The sequence below is a fragment of the Pelodiscus sinensis genome, chromosome 2, assembly GCF_052426305.1.
Source record: "Pelodiscus sinensis isolate ZL-2025 chromosome 2, ASM5242630v1, whole genome shotgun sequence".
Classification (NCBI taxonomy): Eukaryota; Metazoa; Chordata; order Testudines; family Trionychidae; genus Pelodiscus; species Pelodiscus sinensis.
Genome location: NC_143053.1, coordinates 163,618,529 through 163,645,114, shown reverse-complemented (window position 1 = coordinate 163,645,114; position 26,586 = coordinate 163,618,529). Strand labels below are relative to the sequence as shown.

The window sequence follows — 26,586 nt, the reverse complement described above, 5'->3', positions numbered from 1 at the left end:
TGTATGTGATTATATCCTATTTGTCTAATCTCTCTATCTTGGTTTATACCATACCCTTCATCAGGGTATTGAAGCACCTCAGAGTAGCACAGCCTGTGCTGTACTGAGCCATTCCATCTGGAATAAATGTCAAATCCTGGAAACCAGAAAGTGTTCTAGCATGTTTGGCAGACTGAGACTTCTTAAAATCAATAGCTTCCTTTCAATGGAGTTTAAACTGGCTTTTGTTGTAAAGTTGTGCATGATGCAGTAACATGTTTTCAGTACAATAATGCTTACAGAATGCTTACAAGGTTGATCTGTGAGAATTCAGTAATGTAATAGGATATCTTTCTGAGTTGAAGAGATAAGAGACTGCTTGGTACTCTCTTTCATGGAAAATTTATTATTAAGGTTGACCTGAAAGCAGTTAGGCAGTCATTTAACTGAATCAATGAATTCACCTGTACATTCTGTTATAATATTATATAGAGATAATATAGGTTCAATTTAATATAACTAACGCAGGTGCTACAAATAGGATATATAATGGATTACCTTTTATCTATCCAATGAGAGGGTCATTAATTTTAAATGAAATAAGATAGTAATCCAGCACTTCAGAGCTGGAAATATTGTGTGGCATCCCAATCTTTCCTTGCTATTTATATGACTGTCATATTTCCAGAATAACTAAACTACCACTTTTCTACATCTGAGTTTGTTTTTGCTTATTTAAATATGAGCCATTTTACGCTAATCAAGCAGCTGGATTATTCTTTAGTGCAGTTAAAACAGATCCTGAATGCCCTTGTTTTCTTTATATGAGATAGCATTGGTGAAGTTAAATGAGTACATGTTATTAGACATTTTAGCAAACTTCTAGTCATGCTCCATGATAAAAATGTTTCCACCATAACCAGAATGATTATTTACAACAACCACTTCTCCCTCTCCTCTCTTACTCATAAAAAAAAGACCCTAAGCAGAGTTTCCCATCCCTAAAGATGGAAGTGCAAAAGACACCATCAACTACATTAATAACCATGCTATTCCAGTGAATTTGTCCTTAGAATTGATCAGATAATATACAAAACCATGTATACACTAGGAAACTATTTTGAAATAACTAAATTCAACTTAATAATTCCAAATTTTACAAAATCGAAATAGCGTGTTCCCACTGCAGGGAAGCCTCAAAATTAGTTTGAGGCGGACTCTAATAATGTGGACATGCTATCTTGACTTAGGAGTAATTAGTCCGAGTTACTCTGAGGGGTAGATTTGAAATAGTCAATGAGTATGCACACTATTTTGAAATTAGCATTATTCCCTGAGAAAAGTAGGAGTACAGATATTGAAATAAGTTGTCCCTTGTCTAGAAATAACGGACTTGGTAGTGTTGACCCAAGGAGGCTTATTTCAAAATAAAGCCTTAGTGTAGACCAGGGCTATGATAGGAAAGTGATTTGCATCCTATTGTGCACTTTTTGTTGTACGAATCCACAACCTATGTGCTTCAAGAGTTCCTTGTGATACATTATTACTGGAACTTTGGTGGATACCAGCCTGACCCTCTTTTCAGATTGTACTCAGGGGAAGTGCATCTTGATTTGCTAGGAAGCAGAGCGGGCATTTCATTACATGGCAATAGCCCTTTGCTTTTTGTATCTAAAAAATAGATGTAGCTAATAAGCCAAAAGAATAGTCTTGTAACTACAGCACAAATCTTGGAGCTGGGTTCTATTCCTGACAGACCCTATGTGATGTTGAGCAAGTCAGAAGGAGCCAAGCCTTCTAGAAGGGCAAGAGATTTTGGGTTCTAACCTTTTCAAAGGTATTTGAGCACCTGCCATATATTGTTTTCATTGGGGCTGTAGGTGCTAAGTATCTTGTAATAGGGTGTTTATCTATAGTGGCTCAGGTTGGGCACTCAAAAACTGAGGTACACACATGAGGGACCATTTATGAAAATGTTTACTTTCATCTTTATGCCTCGGTTTCCTCATCTGTGGAGAGACATAAATGCATATTTCTCTCTGTGGCACTGAAGCTTCGTTCATAAATATTTATAAAGCATCTGGGGATCCTTGAATGGAGAGTTCCTTACACAGAGGAAGTATTACTATTAAAAGTTTATGACTTCACCTCACAAGGTTGCAGAAGCCAAATGTGTGTTGTTTTCCTATGTTTTCTTCCATTGACATTACAAACACCTATTAAGTTTAAACATTGCAAATAAATGTAGAAATTAAGGGAGTTAAAGTGTGTTACTTAATTACTGCAGGTGACATACATTAATGTCAGTGCATCTGCTTTCACCGGGTGTTCTCTCAAATGTGTACTGACAGTCACCGAATCCAACAGTTATTTTATTTACGAGAAGATTAGCGATTGCTCAGGTCCTTAATTTACTTACCGGTAATTTTTGTTTTTCTTCATTTAAATCATTGCTATGGGGTGGGGTCGGGAATGAGGAGTTCAGTATGCAGACTGCCCCGGACAGAGAGGATTACCCCAGCCCTTTGTCATCGCAGCAGCTTGGGGCCCGGTGAGAAGAATTTCTCTGTGGCTGCTGCAGCTCCAGAGGGCACAACTGGAGGAGGGATGAATATTCCCCAGTTGGCACAGGTCCAGATTCATCTGCCCTCTGCACTCCCACAGTGAGGAATGAAGCAAACTGTGCACTTTCCCCTATCTCCTTGACAAAGGACATACAAATCAGGGGAGGGAGAGCTTCAGCCCTAAACTCCCTAATAGACACTCGGGGGAAGGGGGAGACTAGGGGCTAGGATAGTACCGGACAGGGAGTTGGCGTGCTCCCAGCAATCCCCTTTCACCTGCCCAGGGAGTCTGTCTTTTTTCTATATGGTTTTATGATAAGCAATCCCATTTCAGGCACATCCCATTTTCCTGGCACAACCTAACCCCGACCTTGCTTTAAATTATGACAAGAGGAAGCTGTGTACTGAATTTGGTGGTTCCATCGCTTATGTTTAGGACAATGTTTCTTAAACTTTTTAAGACCGAGGAATAACAAACAATTTTTTTATGAGGAACACTAAGGATTTTTTTTGAGGGGGGAAAAAAGGGTTGGGGGGAAAGTTATTGAGCCAAAAAAAAAGGTTGCCTGCTCCTTTAAGGTTGGCCATTTTGAATTCTGTTGTTCTCTGCGGCACACTGGTGTGCCGCAGAACACAGTTCAAGAAACACCGGTTTAAGAGGAGTTCTTGAGCAGACAGTCACATGGAGAAACAAACTTTCTCAAATATATAGTAGATATTGTGATAGCACCTAGAAGCCTCAGTCATGGATGGACCAGGATCCCATTGTTCTAAACCAGGGATCAGCAGCCTACGGCATGCACACAAGCTGTTTTTCAGTGGTACGCACGGTGGGAGCTCAACCTTGCCCTTCCTTCCCCACGCAGCCGCTGGAGCTCTCCCTCTTCCCTGGCAGCAGGTTAGGCTGTGGTAGGAGGAGGTTCCTCAGCCTGGGACTATGTGGCAGCAATGCTTCCGGGGCTGGCCCAGGACCACATGGCAGTGGTGCCTCCAAGGCAGGCTCAAGACTGCGTGGCAGCAGCAATTGCTACAAGGGGGTGTCAAGCCAGGTTGGCATCCCCCCTCATGCCAAAATCCCCACACTCCAATCCCCCTCTTTCATTCCCTTCCCCCCGCCAAGACCCCGGACCCCTAGCTTGCTCCGACACCATCCCTTGCTCCTGCACCCTCCCTCCTGTCCAGTCACCCTTCCCCCTGTCCTGGCCAGCCACCAACTCCACCCTGCTCCTGCATCCACTGTTGCTCCTGCACCCTCCCTCCTGGCCACATACTGCACACTTCCTTGCTCCTGTTCCCTCCACCTGGCCAGACACCGTACTCTCAGCCTGCTTCTGTACCCTACCTTCCATCCAGATCTTGCAACCTCTCCCTATCTCACTTGCTGGCAGCCCTGTCTCACATAGTGAGCCTCTCATTTTTGCCCCTACTCCAGAGCCTAAAGGGGTCCATAACATCCACTAACTCTGGAACCCCAGAAAAGTAATTCTGGTCTATGGGAAACTCTGAACCTCAGTCCTCCCTGTCCCTTCCCCTACCCCGTGAGGCTGGAGTGCCAGAGGAGTGAGGTGTCTCAGTTGGGGGCCACATCAGTGAAGTTGGGGGGGGGGGTTGAAGGAGGTTTTTTTGCTTTTCACTTATGTAGTCCCCATCTGATTGTTCAGTGGATCAGTGGCCCCCGACCCAATAAAAGCTTCCCTACCCCTCCCATAAATAAAGAGAACATTGAAACCTTTTGTGTTGGACATAAATTAATATTTTACATTATTTAAGATGAAGTTTGATAAAATAACATGAAAAAGTTAAAATGCTTAATCTGTGTAATAATTTAAATTAAACTGTTCTCCCTAGCTGCAGCTGGTTCAGAAAATATGGTCACCATACCCAGCTGCCCCTTCCTCCCCCTGGGATGCAGATCTGTAAATAGAAGTGAATAAATTAAATCTTGGCACCCCATTTCTGAAAGGTTGCAGACCCCTGTCTTAGATGCTGTGCAAACACAGCACAAAATAGACAGGCCCTGCCCCCAGAGAGCTTACACTCTAAATAACTTGACTCCAGCCTCTGTTATTATGGTGCTGTTGGTTTGTGATCCCCAGACACAGTTTCTCTATCCTATAGTGTGTGTTGGTTTTACTCTTATGGTGGACAATTAGGATAGTGAAATTCAACTTGGAGCTTGTGTGGTTCTCAACCTGTTTACTATTGTGAGCCGCATAACACAGCTCTCTCACATGACTGCAGCTGTGTGCTCCATGGGCTACACGCGGACCAGGGGTTGAGAACCCCTGTCTACTGATTGAACCTCCCAAATTCAGGACTCTCTGGTCCGGCAATATCCATGGTCCAGATGTTGCCAGACCAGAGAGCCCTGCAGGTAAGGAGCACAAGCCAGTCGGAATTCCCACAGGTGCTGGGAATGCCCAGCTGGACTGGCAGTGGCTGGTCCTACAGAGGGTGGGTAGTACCAGCCCTGGCCAAACCCCACAAGAGTGGGGCCACCGCCGGCTGGAGAGACCTAGCCCAAAAAGGCTGACCCTAGGAACCCTGTCATGGCACCGGCAGCAGGGCAGGGATCCTAGGCTCCAGGGAACCCAATAGCCAGAGAGATTCCGTGACCTCCCCCGGTCCAGCAAACTCCCTATTTTGGGACCGCTCAGGTCTCCAGGGTGCCAAACCTGGGAAGTCCAAGCTGTATTTAGTCTGCTCCAGCTGGGGTGTGAATTCTAATGCACATCAGCATGTAGCACTGTAACTGACTGGTGTGGACCCTGGTGAATCTTAAAAATTCTCTAGTATGAGTCATGTGTACAGTTTGAAAAGGAGATATATTAATGGTCGTTGAGGGAACATTTCATGCATTCGAGCAAGGTCCACACAAGTCATTTGGTACGAACTAAGGCATCACGTAGTGAAACCTTTGGTCTAACAACAGCAGATGATCTGCCAATATGGAAAAAAACAAGATGGACTCAGGACTTTTTTTTTTAACTCAGTCTCATTGTTTAGAGCCTTCCTCCATTCTCATTGAAAGGTCTCTTCAGTAAAGATTGGAAAACATAATTCAAAAGTACTTAGACTAAAGGTGTTTTTTTCTCATTGTAATGCCTACATGAACTAAGCGCACCCATTCTTCATTCACCTAGATGGTAAGAGCCTCTGAATTTACAACAGAATCCTACATCAATATAGAAACACTGAAGTATCATTTTCACTCTTGTTATGTTTCTATGACAGCTGCACACAATTATTATTATAAAACCCAAAGCAATTACCAAGGTTAAATTCCAATATTTTGCTGATATTTTTATTTTAAAACCCCTTACTAACTTTTGCTTAATTACAGGAGAGAGAGACTGCAAAATTGTTCATTTTGATTCATTAATCTAAGGAGCTAGCCATGTAGATTTCTTCTGAATAGTTAAGTGTGATAGGTTTCTACATTGTAGTGAGACCGTGCATTGTTCTGCAGTGTGGGCTCCCTGCTATGCAATTGTAGTTTCAATACCAAATGTGCAGATTTCTAGGTGAAAAAGTTCCTACTGGCATATTGCTTCAGGGACATGAAGGGAAACATGACAAGACAATAAATTAATAGCCTAAGCTTGGTAAGGCAAAAAATGCCTTTAGGATGTGATTTTTTTCAGCAGCCCCCTAAATGGCTTAGACACAAAAATCCCTTAACATTCTCATTGAGTTGTGTAGCCAAATAACATAGGGGCTTCTTAAAACTCCCCCCTTAATACATAAAATAAGCCCAAACTGCAATTGGTTTCACAGGATATGGACTGCAGGACTGAGCACCCAGGGACATCTAGGTCCTGACTGTAAAACTTAATTCACAGTGAATAGTACCTTGTTCCATAAGCAATCCCCTTGAAATGACTAATATTTCTTCTGTACTAAGGTACTTCCCAATGTAAGCAAGGGCTGCAGAATCAGGTCCAAAAATGATAAAATTAGTAACATTAATTGGTGACTGTACTAATCTCACAGCTGAATTTTTTTGTAAATGGGAATACAGTTACACTGTGCATTTATTTTCTTTTTTTAAAAAATAATGCAAATCTATGTCCTAGTTTTTCCCTTTAGTTTAGGGGAGGGAGCGAAGATCTAATCATAGCAGTGATACCATAGTTCAATGGTTACAACTCTTAAACAAATGTATTCATAACAAACTCTAAGAGATATAGAGGACAAGATACAATAGCCTAACATCAGAGAACATCAGTACCAAGAGCCTCATGGGACATAAGGAAAAAAACTTGTGCATAGTTATAGAACAAAAAAGCTCATTTGATCCTTCTTCTTGTAATGCTGATGTGTTGTAAGACAATTACAATTTTATGAAACATCTTGCACAGTTGTGTTGTTTGTGGATTTTTTTGAAACACAAATGCAGATCATTGGTAAAATGCTTTATTATTTTTAAGTGCTCACCGGAGCCATATTTATCACTAACTCTTCACCAATTGGGAGAAAAATAGTAGTGAGTCTGATAATGCAGCACAAATATATTTGCTTCGTCATCTTAGTAGCTTTTTAGCCGCATAATTTCATTTAATATTTTGGTGAGATTCTGTTATTTGTGTTACTGGATTAAGTTCTGCAGGATCCATATAAATAAGAACAGGATCCATTTGTCACATAGCGGTTATAATTTTTAAGTAGAGGTGTGGCTGTAATATGACTTAGTTCCTTTTCCTAAAGAAACAAGGATTTCTGATAATAAATTGCATGCATTTTGTAAGCTGTTCTTTTTCAACAAATATTGTGTTATCTTGAGGGACACTACTAGTCAGGGAAGGTATGAATCTTGTCTATTAATTTAATAATACATCTTACAGGTAATACATTTAAATGTACTAACATTGTGTTGGGTATAGCTTCTAAGTGCTACTTACAAAATATGTATTTTCAGGGCTGTCAAGTATTGAAAAACAAATCAACTGTGATTAATTGCACAATTAAAACGTTAATCATGATTAATCATGCAATTAATTGCTCTGTTAAACAATAACAGAATACTATTTAGTCAAATATTTCTATAATTTCTACATTTTCAAATTCATTGACTTCACTTACAACACAGTGTTCACTGTAAAAAACAAAAGAAAATTTATTTTTCAATCCCCCCCTCACAAGCATGCTTCCATGCTGATGACTGGTTCTGTTAGATAATGATCCAATAAAGTGGCCCAGTGCTTGTTCATTTTTATTATCTGCCTCAGATGCCACCAATGGATGGTTGATTTTCTTTTTTAGAGGTTTAGTCTTTGTAGTTTCTGTATCAGTGTCATTCTATTAAGACATCTGGAATCATGTACCACTTCTCCTCCATCTCAGATTGTGGAAAACAGACCAGGTTCTTAAACTTTGGGTAGAATGCTGTAGCTGTCTTTAGAAATCTCATATTGGTACCTTCTTTGAATTTTGTCACATCTGCAGTAAAACTGTTCATAAAATAAACAACATGTGGTGAGTCATCATCTGAGACTGCTATAACATGAAATATATGGCAGAATGCAGGTAAGACAGAGCAGAAGACACACGATACTCCCCCAAGGAACTAACTCACAAATATAATTAATTTTTTTAACAAGCATCAGGACCACGTCCTCTGGAATGGTGGCTACAGCATGAAGAAGCATGTGAATATTCAGCAGTGCGGGCTACAAAAGTCCAAATGCAAACACCTATTTTCATTTTCAGGTGACATTGTAAATAAGAAGCAGGGAGCAGTATCTCCCATAAATATAAACCAATTTTTGTTTGTCTTAGTGATTATCTGAATGAGAAGTAGGACTGAGTGGACTTGTAGGAGCTGAAGTTTTACATTGTTCTGTTTTTGAATGCAGTTCTATAACAAAACAAATCTACATTTGTAAGTTATGCTTTCATGATAAAGAGAGTATACTACCCTACTTGTATGAGATGAATTGAAAAATACTCTTTCTTTTTTCATTTTTACAGTGCAAATATTTATATTAAAAATAATTCCAGTGAATAAAGTGACCATTCCCCTCTTCATTTTCTGTGTTGTAATTGAAATCAGTATATCGTAAAATCTCGAGTATAATGCACACTTATGTATAATGCGCACCTACTTTTTAAACGTCAGAATTCTGGAATAAACTGAGCTCTTATCGATAATGCACACCCCCATTGTACTCAAGATTTTACCGTATATATAGGAAGGAAGGGGCCACTCCCACCTGCAGGCTCGCCAGGGAAAAGTACGTGCAGCACCAGAGGCGGAGTTTGAAACCTACTCCCCACCCAGCTGTTCGTGCACTGCGCTGAGCTCGCGCCTGCCGTGGGGCCCCTTGCCCCTCCCCCACCCAGCTGCCACGCCCTTGACCAGGGGCCTGGCTGACCTCGCACCTGCCACGGGGGCCCCCTGCCCAGCTCAGCTCATGTCTCCGCAGGGGCCCCCTGCTCAGTTGCCGGCGTGCCATGCTGAGCTCGCGCCTGCCACGGGGCTCCCCAGCCAGCTGAGCTCGCACCTGCCGCAGGGGCCCTCTACCCAGCTGCCAGCCAGCCAGCCGCACTGAGCTCGCACCTGCCACGGGGGCCCCCTGCTTAGCTGCTGATGCAAGCTCAGCTGGTCGTGAGGTGAGCTTGGCGCGCTGGCCGCTGAGCAGGGGGCCCCCGCGGCAGGTGCGAGGTCAGCCAGGCTCCCAGACAAGGTGAGTAGCTGGTGGGCAGGGCAGCTGAGCTCGCGCCTGCCAAGGTGGGGGGGGCTCTGCCCAGCTGCCCACTTACCGCGCCTTGTCCTGGAACCTGGCTGGGAGGGTGTGGTAAAAATATTATACAAATTACCTCCAATGTATAATGCACACCCCGGATTTAACCCTTAAAAACTGGGGGGGGGAGGATGAGTGCACATTATACTCGTGATTTTACGGTATTTGAAAATGTAGAAAAAGATCCAAAAATATTTAATAAATATATGTTGGTATTCTATTGTTTAAGAGTATGATTAAAACTGTGATTTACCATGATTAATTTTTATCATGATAATATTTTTAGTTAATCACATAAGTTAATGGTGATGATTCAGCAGCCCTAATATTTTTCCTGGAAAATTCCTGGAAAACATCATGCTGGTACTGCACATGGTTCGGTGGGAGTCTTGCCTTTGCATTTTGCTTATAGGGCTGGCTGAAGGAACCAGGTCACTAATACAATTATTGTAATTGACTTAATCTAGCCCTGAACCTACCTCTCAGCATATATCCATTTTGTCACAAATGACGGCCCCTGTACAAGAATGGTGGCTTCATTGCCAGTAAAGGTCAGATTTGAAATTGGCAGAGAAAGAAGGGACCTCTCTGATGGGTTGGAAAGGATAAGGCAGATCAGTTCAGGACAAGTATTCTATCTGCCTCTGTGTTTGCATCCCAATGCTGTTGGACCTTTAAGGGCTACCCCACTGTAAATATGCAATGCTTGTTATTTATCATTCCAAATCAAAAGAGACTAACCTAGGTCTGGACAAAATGCATTTGTTGGTTCATGAGGCTGTTCCGTTTTGATCCATATTCTCCTGATAGTCATTCCAACCCCACTCTTAGAATCTCAAACTGAAACTGCCACATTCTCCCTTAATTTATAACTTTAACATTAAGAGAAACTGTAAATCACGCCTATTTTGATGCAAAATCATTATGAATATTAGAGGTAGCATTTATTTATTATTTGTATTACAGTAGTACTGAGAGTATCCAGTAAGGGATCAGAGCCTTGTTGTGCTGTGCTAAAATTGGAAGAAGGAGCAAAGCTCAGACCCAGAAGTTTCATTTGGTTTGGGGTTTATTGCTAATGTTTCACACAGCTGGGAGAACTGAATTGTTTTATTGTTCTGTTTGTCTTGCCTACTGTTTATACTGTTTTATGCTGTCTCTCACTGGCTACTCTTCTGAGCGTGTTAACGCTGTTCTTTAATTGTCTGAAATGATTGCTGCTGAGCAACCTGGTGTGTTTCCTTTTTTTCCAGCCCTAAAATAAAACCTCACACCACTGAAATTATTGGGAGTTTTGCCATTGACTTCACTGAGGCCATAATTTCAACCCTAGTCCCTGCTGATCCAAGCAGTGCTATCCCAGAGAAATGAAACTCAAACTGCAATGTGCATCTGACCACCCTCTCAGTAGCTCTATATTAAACCATATTAATGCAGCACAAACATCCTCCTGTCATGTTTCATTTTTATTTGCTCTGCACGCTCAAGGAGAAAATGAAGTTGAATTCTTCACTGCAATGAAAATGTAATGTTTGTTAGAGTTGTAGTAATGCCTTGAAATGTTAATCTGCTTTCTAATGCAGGCAATTGATACAGAATACCAATATTGTTACTATAGTACAGAGGTACTGTGAAGAGTCACTCATTCCTAACCAGAAAAACTTAAAAAACAACAGTCTAGTTATGTAGCGCCTTAAAGACTAACAAACATGTAGATGGTATCATGAGCTTTCGTGGGCAAAACCCACTTCTTCAGATCTGGGTTAGATTCCTAACCAGCATGTTTTGGCAGAATTGAAGGGCATATGCTAAATGTTTTGTAGGTGTTGTTTTAGGGGTGTTTAAACAAATTTTGGGGCAGTAGAAAGCTCAAGAGGACCTAATGGAGCTCTACAATCAGCTCTAAAATTCAGCCTTATATTTTATCTATTCATTCACAACCACATGGTGCAAAATGTCTGACTTCCAAAATGCCTTTAGTAGCTGTAAACTACTAATCTACTAGTGCGTGAGTGAATGTGTGAGAACCTTCAGTTTTCTTTTGAGTCTTTAACAAAAGGGTAGAGAATTTGTTGTCTCCTGGCAGTTGCATTTATGCAACTTTTTCAAAATTCCCAATGACAGGAAACAAGAGAGGGTATTTCCCACTATTAGCCAAGGGAGCTCTTGATCTTTCTGAAAAGCAAATGGAGAGAGAAGCAAAGAAAGCAGTGACTATTCTTGGTGAATACAAATGTATGACAATTCTGTCCACAGAAGGCTGTCAAAAGGGGAACTGAAGAGAGACAGGCCAGACTACATGAAAAGAAGCAGTCCCAGCAACAGTGTCACATGAGTGAAAAAGAGAAACTGACTGGAAGAGTCCTCAGAGCTCTTCCTTTGTTTTCATTTCTTATTTGGCGAAGAGCTCTTTTCACCCTTGTATTTATCCCTCCTACTTGTTTTTCCTATTTTAACACTAGAACACTGTGTCACCAAGTGACATTAAGACCTGAAGATTCCTGCTTTAATCAGTACTGCAGTGTAGAGGAACCTGGCAAGATCTGAAATGGGTGGGCTCTCTCGAATGTGGGTGTTTAAAACCATGCTTGTCAAGCTTGATAGCATTGTTTCCAATGTGGTCAATCCAGTGTGGTCTATTCTTTCTCTCTCTTAGAAACTGGGAAGATTGACCAAGATATTTATCAGTACAATACACCAGGATTCACTGGCTGCCTGTCAAGAGTGCAGTTCAACCACATTGCCCCACTCAAGGCAGCTTTAAGACCTACCAACACCTCCTCTCAAGTCCACGTTCAAGGCGAGCTAGTGGAATCCAACTGCGGAGCATCTCCACTGACTATCCCACCAATGTCTGCTGCCACTGACCCCTGGCATTTAGATTCAGGTAAGGTGTAGATTGACTGCAAGGGAACACAATTGAGCCTTTAAAACTAAATGGAAAAATCTACAGTGGATGAACTTTCCAAAGATAGAACAATGGCTACCATGGGGGATACAAAATCAGAACCGAAAAAGTAGGGGATTTAACATTGGCTTTTAAAATGTGACTATGGTGTGGAGCAATATTAATGCTGGTCCCCTGTGGTGGGTGGAAATGTATATCTGTGTGTCTCTTTCTCTCTAGCAGCCTTACTTTATCAATTTGTATGAGAAAGAATCAACCCTCCATTACATTTGACATATACATGCCATATAATACACATTTCATAATGTATATTTTTGCAGTTTCTTTGCTTTTTGCATTTTAATGACATTAGACAATGAAAATATAGTGGTCTGTTTCATGGTGGTTTGTAATCCATTTTGCTTTCTGATTCTTATATACCAGCAAAGTACACAGTGAGTCTTTGGCCTCTGAGGCTACGTCTACACTACAGGGGTTTGTTTTTGCACAAAAACCCTCAGAGCGTCCACACCTCAAATGCATTTTTGCACAAGTAAATTTACAGTAAATCAAAAGAACAGAGGTTTTTTTGAGGTATTCCTCTTTCTACAAAGAATAACTCCTTTTTGCACAAAAGTTCTTGTGCAAAAAGGTATATGTGGACAGGCAACAGGTTTTTTGCACAAAAAGAGCCAATCGAAAAAAGCACAGGTGCCCTGGTGGCTATTCTGTGTGTAGCAATCAGAGCTTTCTTTCGAGCGAGGATCCATGCAGTCTGGATGTTCTCTTGCACAAAAGCGCATCGCTTTTGCAATGCGCTTTTGTAGTGTGGATGTGCTCTTGAGCAAGAAGTTTTTGCAGAAGATCTCTTCTGCAAAAATCTTTTTGCGCAAGAAGCCTGCAGTGTAGATGTATCCTGAATATTAAATTTCAAAGGCATTTTTGTTCATGTTCTGTTTTGTGGAAATCATGAGCCTAAAATAGTCATTATGGTCCCACTTTCCATGGAATACTGGTTATTTTACATGCAACTGGATGCAAGTGTTGACACACAGGTTGTTCACAGCACTAGTTTGTGCTGATAAATAAACACATTCTCTTGTTCAGCAGCTCCAATTCAAAAAGTATATCTAATTTTAATAGCAAAATGTTTTACCTTTGTAGTCTCTCCTTTCCCTAGGCCATTTTTAATGAGAAATCCCATTAGCCAGGACCATATTCATCTCAGGTTGAAAATGCTGGGAAATCAAAACAATTTGCTGATCTTAGCAGGTTCATCATGCTCTCTGACTGGCTAATACCAACAGCCTTTGAAAGTACACAGTGCTGCTGACTTCAGAATAAGTAGTTTCTTCAGCTTCCTAGGCTTCAGATAAAATATTAAACACATTTGTTTATTCCCTTCCCTTCAGAGTTATGCAATTCAGACCTATACTGACATCTGCCTACTGGTGCAAACCTGATTCAGATTCCACTTACACCAGTATAAATCACAAATTATGCTGTTCAAGTTATTGGAGTTACATGTATGTCAAACCAGTGTTAGTGAGATGAGAATCAGGTTCCCTAGTGTTTTTATACCTAATTCTCTCTCTCTATCAATTGCTCTGTGGCTTTATCCATCTGTCAATCTTAGTGCCAGCTCAAGGAAAATACATACGAGCTTCGAAGTCCTATAGGCTCAAAAGTATGTGGGGGCTGGGAAATTCCCAGGATCTCTTATCTAAGTTTACTTTGACTTTTTCTTCTGTCAAGGAAGGAGCATTGTATGAGGCTATATTAACTTCTGAACAGATTTCCCCATGGGTTAGAGAGGAGGGAGGATTCCCCATCCTTCATCCTCCAACATTTTGAATCTCCAATCCAGCCACTGGGTTGTTGGCAGCTTTATGGTAGAGGTATAAGTGTAGAGAGTCTATCACATCTCCATATAGCCAACTTTTTATAACATTTCAGCCCATCTCTTTCCCCTTGTACTGTGTAAGTAGAAACATAACGCCATTCATTATTCCTCATAATTTCTCAAATTCTGTTGCTCTTCTTCTCAGAAATCATCCAATCAACAGGTGCCTGAAGATTATGCTGTGTGCCTCCTTTTCAGTCTAGTGTACTTACAAAATCACCCTCCTATGCTTTTAAATAAAAGGTTCCTTTTTTGTGAGGGGCATATGGAAACCTTCCCCCCGCCCTAGTTTAACTTCTTGAAAATAAACTAGAGCAGTTGGACTTGTATAATTAAGAGAATTTTTTCCTATAAAGAAGTTCACTACAAGTGGAGTTTTGACACAGTTGAAGAAGGTCTATATGGGTATTTCTACACAGCAGAAAAAACTTCACTTACGTTCTCACTGCAATTGCATTCTTTTGGAAAAAAATTGAAAGAACAGAGGGGTTTTTCCAACATTGGTAAACCTTTTTCTACAAGGAAGAAGCCTTTTTCCAAAAGAGTCTTTCGGAAAAAGGCGTGTGTGGACAGGGAAGAGGAAAAATCACAGGTGGCCATTCTGTCCATAGTAATCATAGCTTAAATGAGGGATAGCGTCCATTCAGTGTGGATGCTGTCTTTCAAAAAAGCAGATCGCTTTTTCGATGTGTTTTTGCTGTGTACACGTTCTCTTTCAGAAGAAGTTTTTTCAGAAGATCTCTTCTGGAAAAGCTTCTTCTGAAAGAAGCCTGCAGTCTAGACATAACCTATGGCAAGAGTCCCTCGTTGTCCACTTAGAAGTAATGGCAGGGTTTTTCTTCACACATTCAGTTAGAAGCTGGCATGAAAGGGGGCCTGCCCTCATTCTCTTTGAGGAGCATCAGTATTGGCATTGGGATACCAAGATTTCTCCTAATTTCTCTTCCACTGCTGAGTGCAAGTAGTGGGAGAGGTTAAAATCACTCTACACCTCTCTGGTAAATAACTGCTACATACAAAGGGGAGTAATTAAATTAAGCCCTACCAATTATAGTGGAGTGAAACTCCACAGTGATTAGAATGCAGGTTCACAGTGACAGGAGTGAAAGGTCTTTCTGTGATTCCTGACTTACACTTCACTTCACCATGGTGCAGAATGGATACCCTCTCTCTTGGATCCTGTGAACCTCCAGACAGGAACTAGTGTAGTTTCAAGGCCAAAGATGTGAAGTGAGGGAAGGGGGAGGGAGGGTACAGTGACACCCTTCCCCTATCAATGTTAAGTAAGAACAAATTAGTGTTTGTACAGGATCTGTGCTGGTCTACAGAAGCTGGCTGTGTCACTCCAAGAAAAGTCATAGGGTGTGTCTACATTAGCCACCCTAGTTCGGACTAGGATGGCTAATGTAGTCATTCGAACAACAAATGAAGCCCTGGATTTAAATATTCCGGGCTTCATTTGCATGTTCCCAGGCGCCGCCATTTTTAAATGTCCCGTAGTTCGAACTACCTGCCCGCAGCTACACACAGCACGGACTAGGTAGTTCGAACTAAAGCTCCTTGTTCAAACTACCGTTACTCCTCATTGCAGGAGGAGTAACGGTAGTTCCAATTAGGAGCTTTAGTTCGAACTACTTAGGCCATGCCACTGATTAAGCCCTACAACTTCACTTAGACCAAAGTATTTTAGCCCATGGGAAACCAGACTCTTGAGTGCTATTGGCCAAAGAAATGAAGGGCTGAGGTGCACTAGTACTCAAGGAACCTGTAATGGCATGGAAATGATAAGTGAAAGATACTCAGATAATCCTGGCAAGGGACCCACACCACCGCAGTGCAGCAGAAGGCAAAAAATTCCCAAAGTCACCGCCAGTCTGATCATACTGTAGACTTTGGACTCACACGCACGATATTGATGAATGGTACATGAACATTTGTTTTTAATGCCACTTACTTTAGCAAGTTGGTAGTTTGAGATAATTCCCAAACCATCCAAATCTGCATAACGAAGGCATTTCCAGAATGGCGTGGTGGTGGAGAGGGGGCAGGTACATGAAAAATTAGAGGTATTAAGTAAGGCTGCCCCTTCATTCCAGAACTGGAATATGTATTTCAATTCCTAGTGTAAATTTTCTGAGGCACTAATTACATAGAAGGACAATGCCAATGGCCCTTTAAAAGTCGCAGATTTAACTCTCACCATACTAACAGAAAAGGTGGTTGGAATCTAGTCAGCCTCCAGCCTCTCACATTGAAATGGCTGCAAAGAATATGTCTTGTAATGTAAGTGAACAGTAACTACCTCTGTGATTGCTAGGTACAGGAGCTCTGCCTTTAGTCAGATCTGTTCAGATGTATTATGATTTCACCCACACCGTTTAGTTGCACTTCAGATACAACTATGTCAAAACCTTGGTGCTGGATGACTGAGGCAAAAATTTTCTAACATGGATCCCCTAAATTAAACTCATAAATCCATATATAGGTCCCTAAATCAGTAGCATAATTACCAGAAGTGTACACAGTTCCCATTTAAATAAAGTGACTGTACATCTATATTGTTGTTAGACTTTTGGTAAGAGCTATCAAGTAAAAGAATAGATCATATTAGTAAGTTATCTGTGCTAAAATAGATGTGTCAAAAATAATTTAATATTGATGAACAGTGCACAAACGAGCTCCCTTTCTGCATGTATGTCCCACCAGTGCTGCAGGAATTGTGCCACAGGTTGAAGCGCTCTAGTCCAGAACTCCCTGATCTAGAAACATCTGTCATCTGGAATGATTTTAGTTAGTCAGATGTCCAATTTTCATGGGTGTGGCCAAGTTTCCCACAGTCTCATAGAGTTTGTTTGCAGTCACCAGCCCTAGCTCTCAGTGTTCTGTGCTGTTATTTAGCTCTAATTTACCCCTAAATGTCCTCTAACCAGCCCAGTAAGCAGTGCAAGTGTTGGTAATACTGCTAGACAATATTGACTTCCCAAGCTCTGGAAAATTCTCTGGTTTGGAACTGGTCAGGTCTCGAAGGAGCTGGACTAGCAAGGTTCAACCTGTGCTTGTTTCCTACTAGTAGAGCTCCCTGGAGGGACACGAAGTACATTGTGTTGGAAGCTGTCACAGGTGTTATAGCAGAGATGTACGTGTGCATGTTGTACTCCTGGAGGAATTCTATACTACTGCATGCACACAGAATTCATGTCCACCGCAAAGTGCTTCCATGCCAAAAATGACTTTGTAATGGGAAAGCAAAGGGAAACCACAAAAGTGATTGTGTGCCCCACCCCAGCGGCATCTGCGCATCATCTCAGACACTCAGAGCAGCCAAGGGAAGAGGGATGGGGATGGGGTTATGACATTTGGTGCTGGGTCAGAGCCATCAGAGTTGGGTCAGATCCATCTGCCATTTACCCAATCCCTGTGTATTGGGATCTCCCCCTATACCTAGACATCTTCCCTGAGCCTCATCTCCCCACCCTCAGCTTGCCCACCAATAAGTTCCTCCACAGTTGGATCCTGATGAGCAGAGCCTGCCTCTCCTGATTAGGGATATATAGATATACTGGCCCACTGACAGGAAACAAAAGGAGCAACTTCCCCCAAGACCCAGTGATTCAAAAGGGCCCAGGGCTCCCAGCTGCTGCCAGAGGCCCAAGCAGCATGTTCTAGCAGCGCTAAGACCTGCCTAGAGTAGGCACGGGCAGGCAATGCCGAGGGCTGCTTGAGGGAAGTTAGCCCTAGCTTTGCCCTTTCCACCCAAAGCACCACCCTTCCAGAGGTGCAGAACCACCCTTTCCTTTGCCCAGGGGCCTGATGAGTGGGTCAGCCCCACTATCTATATCTATATCTATATCTATATCTATATCTATCTATCTATCTATCTATATATATATATATATATATATAAACAATACACAATAGTGCAAGGAAATTAAACAACAAAAAATCCTGCCTATCAACCCTCTATGGGGAATGGAATTGTGTGATACATAGTATATATATTGTATAGATGTTCTTCTACATTCTGGCTGGTCCATATTTTAGCGTTTATTTAGTATATATTTTTGCATCTCAAATACCATGAAACTGAAATTCCAATGCTTACATGTTTTCTAGGAGACAAAAACAAATGTCAGTTTGACAGTGACAAGAAAAAGGCACGCTAGTGCTCCTTTTACTTCTGGATTGCTATTTGGATCAGCTCCAGACTAGTTATTTCTGAAAGATGTTGCCAAGATTTAATTGTTCAGGGGCCTATATGGACTGAGTTTGCTCTCCATCCATTTCTAAGTAGGCAGCAGTCCATATCATAACTAGTACTAATTAACTCTCATTTTGGCAACCATAAATATGAAACTAGAATGTGCCCTAGAGATTAACCCTCTTGTGCCAGAAGCGATTTATGTGAGTCAGATTTGAGACACATTGGTGGGGAAGTATGCACTGCTATTGCCTGTGCTAAACACAGGACTTGCACTAGTACTTGACACTAAATTCACATACATTTAGAATTAATACAGTTAGCATTTCCACTTCCTTCTGGATTCATTGCCAGAGTTAAAATGCTGCTTCAGCCTCCGTTCTGGCCCTTTTCTGTACTATTGAACAACTTTATCATTAAAGCATTATCTTGTTTAGCTTGCTGAGCATTTTTATAATGCGCAGTCTTTCCCTGTTGCCGTGGTGATTCTTTCTGGTGATGATGAAGCAGTGAAATTTAACAAGTCATTCTCCACTCTAGTCTGACTTACTAGAAGTAAAGACGAATGAAACTACAGCAAATCAGCAGTATCATTCTCCTTCTACAGACCTTCTTTAAGTCTCAGCTCACATGAAATAATCAAGAAGATTTGATTTTTAAATGGACATTTAATAATTAGTCAAAATGTAGCCTAACCTTTTATGGTATTTTGGAATAAAAAAGACAGAGTATTGTGATTGTAGAAATTACCTGCTATATGTGTTGTGCATTTTAAAATAACAGTGTTTACAATTTTGCAAGAGTACGTAAGTATTATTAGCTTGCATCCCAAAATGTAATGTCACAAAAGAGGCAAAGCTATAGAGGGGTAATTTCTAGTTAATTTGGTACTTAAGGGTTTTTTTAATCTATCTAAATATAGATTAACCAGAGTAAATATCTTCAGTAATTTAAAAAACCCAGTTAAGTAAATAATGAATTGGTTATTATAGGACTGGAGAATTGTAAACATAATGCCTGTATTTAAGAAATAGAGGGAGATGATCCAGGCAACTATAGACGCAGTTATCTGACATCAGTATGCAACACTTTAAAAAAACAATTTAAAGGAAAGAATAAAGACATGAAGATAAATGGAACATGTGTTTACCAAAGGCAGATCATGCAAGACTAAGCTGATAAGACAGTTGGGTTTTTTTAGTCAAGGAGAATGTAATAGATCTAATCTATCCAGACTTCAGTAAAGCATTTCTCACAGTATTTTGTGGGAAATTACATCTTAACTCATCATCTTGTGTTAAACCTCTCATTAGGGAGGGTGATCCTAATAAATCTGTACTGTGGCTGTTTTGAACAAAGGTATCTCCTGCTTTATTGGCATTAGAGGTTGTCAGTGAGTAAGGCTAATTAGGATCCTAAAGCTCTCTTTGGTGACCATTAGCCCTTCCATATGTTATCAGAAACAGCTATTACCTTGTGGCAGGAACCATTGCAAAAATGCCATTCAAGGAGGCATTACTAGTTCAAAAGGCAGCTGAAGTATTGAATAGCTGCTGCTTTTCATAATTTATATTCTCTTTGTCCCTGTACAATTAGGTCATAAAGGATGTGAACCGAGGACCCAAGACATTATTAGCTGCAGATACAGGTTGAACCTCTCAAATCCAGCACTCTCTGGTCCGACAACATCTGTGGTGTGGCATGATTTTAGTTAGCTACATGTCCACTTCTCATAGGTGTGGACCTGTTTCCCACAGTCTCATAAAGTTTGTTTACTGCCACCAGTCCTGGCGCTCAGTGTTCTGTGCTGTTATTTAGTTCTAATTTACCCCTAAATGTCTTCTAAGTGCCCAATAAGCAGTTGAAGTGTTGGTAATGCTGCTAGACAAGTATTGATCTCCCGTTGTTCAGCAAATTCTCTGGTTCGGTTCCAGTCAGGTCCCAAGGCCGGCCTAGAGAGGTTCAACTTGTAGTATTTCTGATTTCAAATTGCCTTGGGCTGTGACTGCAGTATACAGAGCATCATCCAATTACAGACCTCTTGGAGATTAGCACAAACAATAGTTGATCCTCATTTGCAATGGTGCTTCCAACAGCACAAGAGCCAGCTTGATAAGAGAAGACATAAGAAGGTTTTCTCATCTTCTTCTTCAGGAGAAAGCAACAGGCGCATGAATTTCCTGTAATCTCTATTGATGGAGAGTGAAAATGGATCCTTCACTCTTGCTTGGTTCTCTTTCACAATTGTGTTTTTCTTCTCCCGAAAGATATAATCACAGTCTGTCATTCCTGATTACAAGAGCACCAGCAAGTTGATATTTAGCTGCCTTCCAAGTCTATATGTTGTTTTGGTACTTGCTAAAAGACCAGGCACTTGAGGCTATTTCGTAGAGCACTGAGTAGAATGTTAATGATGCCATCTAGGAATAAGAAAATTAGTAGATTAGTTTACAAAGAGCCACAGTCACCTTTCACTGAGACTGTGTTATTTTACAGGTATTATCAATAACTAAAAATCCTGCTAAGGAAATTATTCAGTAGTAGAGAAGAGGGTGTTTTGATGTCCAAATTCTTGACACAACTGCCTTGTCTCTCTCTCTCTTCAGAGGCTGAAAATTATTTAGTGAACTAGCATAAACACTAGAAGCTGAAGACCAAGGTCGATGCCTTTATAGCTTTCAAGGTTACATTTACATTTGACTCTGAATATGGAAGCTCTCTTCTTTGCCCCTACCTCCCCATTCTCCTCAAGGGTACGTCTAGACTACCGCGTTTTGTCGACAGAAGTTTTGTCGACAGTATCTGTCGACAAAACTTCTGTCGACAAAGAGCGTCCAGACACATTGAGTTCTGTCGACAAAGCAAGCTGCTTTGTCGACAGAACTCCGTAGTCTGGACGCCGTGTTACAGGCAATAACACCTTCTGTCGACAGAGTTCTGTCGACAGAAGGTGTTATGCCTCGTAAAATGAGGTATACCAGCGTCGACAAAACTGCTGAGTTCTGTCGACGTTATGTCGACAGAACTCAGCGGTAGTGTAGACGCTGGTATAGTTTTGTCGACAAAAGTCCACTTTTGTCAACAAAACTAGGTAGTCTAGACACACCCCAAGATTCATCATCACCGGCTTCACCTGTCACCAAAAGAGGTGTAATGGTATTACACTCCTCCATATCCAAAATCTTTAATGTGATAGTACAGAGTAACAAGGGTCTCCAAAATAGGTATCAAAGGAACAATATTCATACAGTCTTTATTGCTCAAGATATGTGTGTCTCTGCGTGTGTGTATGTGTACACATGTTGAAAGAGATACAAATACCTTGAACCAGGACTAGGAATGTAAAATCATTTAAACATAATCCTGTGGGTGGGGATCCACTGCAGCCCAGCTGAGCTGGAGCAGCCCCTCGCCCACAGCATGGTAGGCACAGCCAGGATGGAGCTGGCGGGAGGCTGTTGCAGGCCAGCTGGGCTGGAGTCACACACACACCCCGACGCCACAGACAGCCTGCTGGGTGGAGCAGCTCCCTCCCCCACCCGCTAGCCAGGTTGCTGGTTAATCACTAACTAGTAAGCATCACCGAGTAAGGGTGAAACAAAAGACAGAACTAGGTAGCACTTTAAAGACTAACAAGATGGTTTATTAGGTCATGAGCTTTCGTGGGCCAGACCCACTTCCTCAGATCACGAAAGCTCATCACCTAATAAACCATGTTGTTAGCCTTTAAAGTGCTACATAGTTCTGTCTTTTTTTTCAGCTACACCAGACTAACACAGCTGCATCTCTATCACGAGTAAGGGTGATCACCTTACTGGGTAATGCTTACTGGTTAACCACTGACATCCCTAACCAGGACTCTATTTAGCTAACAAGGTACAATCTCCTGAAGGCAAACAGAAAGCCACACTTGCTCCACTGCATGAATAGGAGTAGACATGTTGCTTGTAGAGTAGTAGAGGACCCCTGTAAATGAGTTTCTCAACTCTGAACAGTGTTATTCCCTGTTCTTAGCTCTTTCCTTGCTGGAAAGAGAGAGAGAACTGGTACTACTGCCAGCTAACACTATTAGTAACATTATTCCATGACCAGTGTTCCCTGTAAACTGTGTGCTTGTGTGGCCCCTCGGGAGAGAGTCAAATGCTGCTCAGCTTATTAGCAGAGTGTCCACCGCTAGGTTTTTTGTTGAAACTGGAGGTGCATACTCGTACATGCCTCAGTGTACATAAACATTTATTCCACATGGATGGAAAAAATCCACACATGGATAGAAATGATTAGTGGGAACGTTGTCCATGACCCCAACAGAAAGAAAAGAAGGGAGTCAAAATTGTTCTCACATGCCACGGAGAAATGAAACAAAATGGAAGCCCTGTCTTTGGAGGTTTACACACATACACATGCTTTCCATAAAGAGAGTTTTTCCTGATCCCAAGGCAGTATTTTACAGACTTCCCTGTGGATCCATTACCAGTGCTTAGCTATCTACAGCTAGGCTTTGATCAGCACTTAACTCTACAATTCCTTTGAGGGCACCAGAGCGTTTTATATTCTGCATTAATTATAAAAAGAAGTATTTGTTTTCCTTCCTTAACAGGTGAAATGTAAGAACCTATTCATAAAATTTTCATGAAGGTAATAGCTTAGGCCAGCATGACTAATATATGATCAGTTCTTGTCTGGAATCCTAGTAAGGCACCCGGTGACATTCAGATGTGACCACTGAGAAGTAGAAAGACAGATGGAGCCAGGCTTTTGAATGATGTAATATACCACAGATCAGTTTGGAACTTTGATAACTGCTGATGTTCAAAGTACTACATCTAAACTTAAACGTAATTAAAATGTGAACCAGTATCAGACAAATGAAGTCCCATATAGTGTAATCCTGCAGAATGTTACTGTTCTTATACCTAAAATGTATTGACCTAAATAAGGGAAAAAATCATGCATCGCGGAACCTTTAATTTTGAAATGAAAATTATACTGGTCTTGATTCTTCCCTGCCTTGCACTTGCACAATCAAAGCATCATGTGTAAAATGCTGTCATTGGGAAAGGACAATGCAAGTGCAAGGAAAGTGCAAAGCAGGGCAGCATCACATCCGTTAGCTCATCTAATCCCTCCCTATTCCCAATATAGGATTACTCCCTAAATTTCCTACGGTGTTGTCCAGTATACATTTTAATTGTGTCCCAGGTTGCAGATTTCATAGGAAGACTGTTTCCTTCCACCCTTCCTTAGGGAGACTTTTCCTTAGGGTATGTCTACACTTGCCCCCTATTTTGGACTGGGGAGACAAATGAGTCATACCGAAGTTGTTTATGATGTGCGGGATTTAAATATTCCGTGCTTGATTAGCATATTCGCGGCCGGTCGCCATTTTAAAATGCCAGTGGCCCGATTTAACTTGCCACGTGTAGACGTAGTAGTCCGATCCAAAACCCTTCCCTCAAATTAACTGTTACTCCTTGAGTCATTAGCAACTTTGGTATGCTTCATTTGCCTCCCTAGTCCGAACTAGGGGGCAAGTGTAGACATACCCTTAGTCACCATAAACACTGCCCAAAATTTTTACATGCCTGTTGCGCACACAACCATTTTTAAAAGCTTTTTCCTGAGGCTAGATAAATGCTTTAACAAGTTTCAGAAAACCCTTTCTAAAAGAAATCAAGGGGATAGTAGCAAAACCATTTAGGAGTAATTTCATGCATCTCAGTGGATTTTTGAGTCTGGGGCCCATTGGTGACAAGTTAAGTGTCAATGGTGTTTTAACTACAGCCGGTCCCTGAGTTGCGAATGGTCGATTTACGACCGTTCACAGTTACGACCAAAAGTGTCGTAAATGGTGGACCCCGAGTTACGAACGTGATCCGCGCTTATGAACAGAGCGGTTGTGTGTAACTCAATGGGTCTGACTTATGAACAAACTGAGTTACAACCAATTGCTTGGTCTGTAACCGGTTTGTAAATCGGAGAGAGGCTTTATTACACTGCTGATCATTGCAGCAGAAATGTCCAGCAAATGTGTTTCTCCTTGTAATCCTAAACTTTTTCCCAAACTACAAGGGAACAATTTCTCAACAACTTTTAAAATTTGAGTTGGAAACAGAAACAAAATCTTTTGAATGTTTTTGTTAAATGGAATTATGTTGAAACAGCTATTTTGGGATTTAAAAAAAAGTCATGCTTTTGATTTGTCTCTCTCTCTCTCGTTAGAAGTGGCCAGAGAGCCCGGGGCCTCAAAAACTTTGTCAGAATTGGCATGTCTCCTCAAAATATTTTTACTTCAAGTAATGTGCATATTTTGACACATGAATATTCCATTCAATTCTAATGTGTAGTTTTTGAAAGTTGAAGGATAACCAAATGAGCTGATTTTTAAAGATATGTAATGAGAGTTTGTCTGCTATGCAGCAAGTCAGTTGAATTATCAATGGCCAAAAAACCACCCCCGCTTTCAAAAAAGAAAAAGTAATTGGTTTGTTTTACATGCAACTTCTGAGACTAAGTACAAAGATTATTAATACCAAATTGGTGTGTGCACATTTTAAGTGACTAAAGACTAGGGATGTTAAATATCTCTAAATTGAATAGTCGAGTAACCTCATGAATTCTTATCAGTTAGTCGACTATTCTATAGTTCACGGGGGCAGGAGCCAGTGCATTCTGGCCTCACTCCCAAGGAGCTCCCTTCCACTCTGCATTGCTGCCTCTGAACCAGAAACATCTGCACAGGGTGCCAGTTTAAAACTCAGCTTCCCTTGCAGACTGGCTGCCTGTCACCCCGTGCTGCTGCCTCTGATACAGAAGCAGCAGCGCGAGGAAGCAACAGCACCTTTCAGGAAGGGTCTGAGCTCCCGGATAGGGTTGCCAGGTGTCCGGTATTGACCCGGACTGTCTGGTATTTTTGCCTCCTGTCCAGTAAAAAAAATCAGAACATACCGGACACCTAAAAATGTCTGGTATTTTCTGGAGGTTTTTCCCTGCCAGGAGGCAAAAATACCGGACACCTGGACACCCTATCACACACTCAGCAACTGGGCCCAGCTCCCGGCTGCTACCTCCGGGCCCCTGGAGCCCCGCCCCCAGACTCCCTGCTTACCTGGCTCCACAGGGAAGCTCCCTTCTGGCTTGACCAAGAAAACAAGATGGCCTCCAGCAAAAAGCCTAAAGACCTGAGCAAGAAGAAGCAATGCCTTCCCTGAGTCTTAGCGCTCAACCGCTCCTCTTCCTATCCCTATTCTGACTCTGTGCACACTTAAAGGGGCCATGCTGTTTTATTATTTTATTTATTTATTTTGCTTAATAACTCCTGGGGTCCTTTTTTTTCTCAACAACTTTGGTCTCTCCCCCTCCCCCACTTTTTTCCCTCAACAGAATTTTTCCCCAGTGTTTTTTTGGGGGTAGGGGATGTTCGGTATTTTTGGTTAAACCATCTGGCAACCCTAATCCCGGACTCAGCACAAGCCAGAACTGAGCCAGGTTGCCTGCCCACCCAGCTCCTAATACAGCTGCAGGGGGAGGTCCCAGGCCCATCACAAGCCAGGACTGAACCAGGCTGCTGGCCAGCCTGCTAAAAAATTTATTGGCAGGGGGTGGGGGCGGGAAATGTGTGTAGTCCATAGCATTAACCTCTAAGCTTTGGCTAATCAGTTAATTGGTTCATCAACTACACTATTAAATCCCTTCTAAAACATCTCTTCATATGTGTCAAGTCTTCAGAATCTTTGAAAAGGGACTCTGATCTGTTAACTTCTGTCCAACTTGTATATAATCTGATGACATATATTTGCATGGCTGTGTCTACACTGGCATGAATTTCCGGAAATGCTTAAAACGGAATACTATTCCGTTTTCAGTTTTTCCGGAAAAGGAGTGTCTACATTGGCAGGCTGCTTTTCCGGAAAAGCCCTTTTTCTGGAAAAGCGTCTGTGGCCAATGTAGACCTGCTTTTCCGGAAAAGAGCCCCGATCGCCATTTTCCCAATCGGGGCTTTTTTCCGGAAAAGACTACTGGGCTGTCTACACTGGCCCTTTTCCGGAACAGTGTTCCGGAATAAGGACTTATGCCCGAGAGGGAGCAGAATAGTTTTTCCGGAATAGCGGCTGATTTTGTACAGTAGAGCATCGTTGCTTTTCTGGAAATTCAAGGGCCAGTGTAGACAGCTCGCAGCTTATTCCAGAAAAGCGGCTGATTTTCCGGAATAAGTGGCCCAGTGTAGACACAGCCCATCTGTTTAGAATCATGCAGTTTCTCTCCTCTCCCACCTTTAATTATTGGGCTTACAATATGTAACATATCACTGGTTT

At 41.7% G+C, this 26,586-nt stretch overlaps 1 protein-coding gene across 1 annotated transcript in view; it reads left to right on the top strand.

The window, feature by feature from the left end:
- The window catches only part of CNTNAP2 (contactin associated protein 2), a 1,659,707-nt gene that overhangs the window by 1,614,040 nt on the left and 19,081 nt on the right, over positions 1 to 26,586 (top strand). The window contains exon 22 of the mRNA XM_075921713.2: positions 11,943 to 12,173. Coding sequence (XP_075777828.2) covers positions 11,943 to 12,173 — 231 coding nt within the window. The remainder of the gene's footprint in view (positions 1 to 11,942; positions 12,174 to 26,586) is intronic.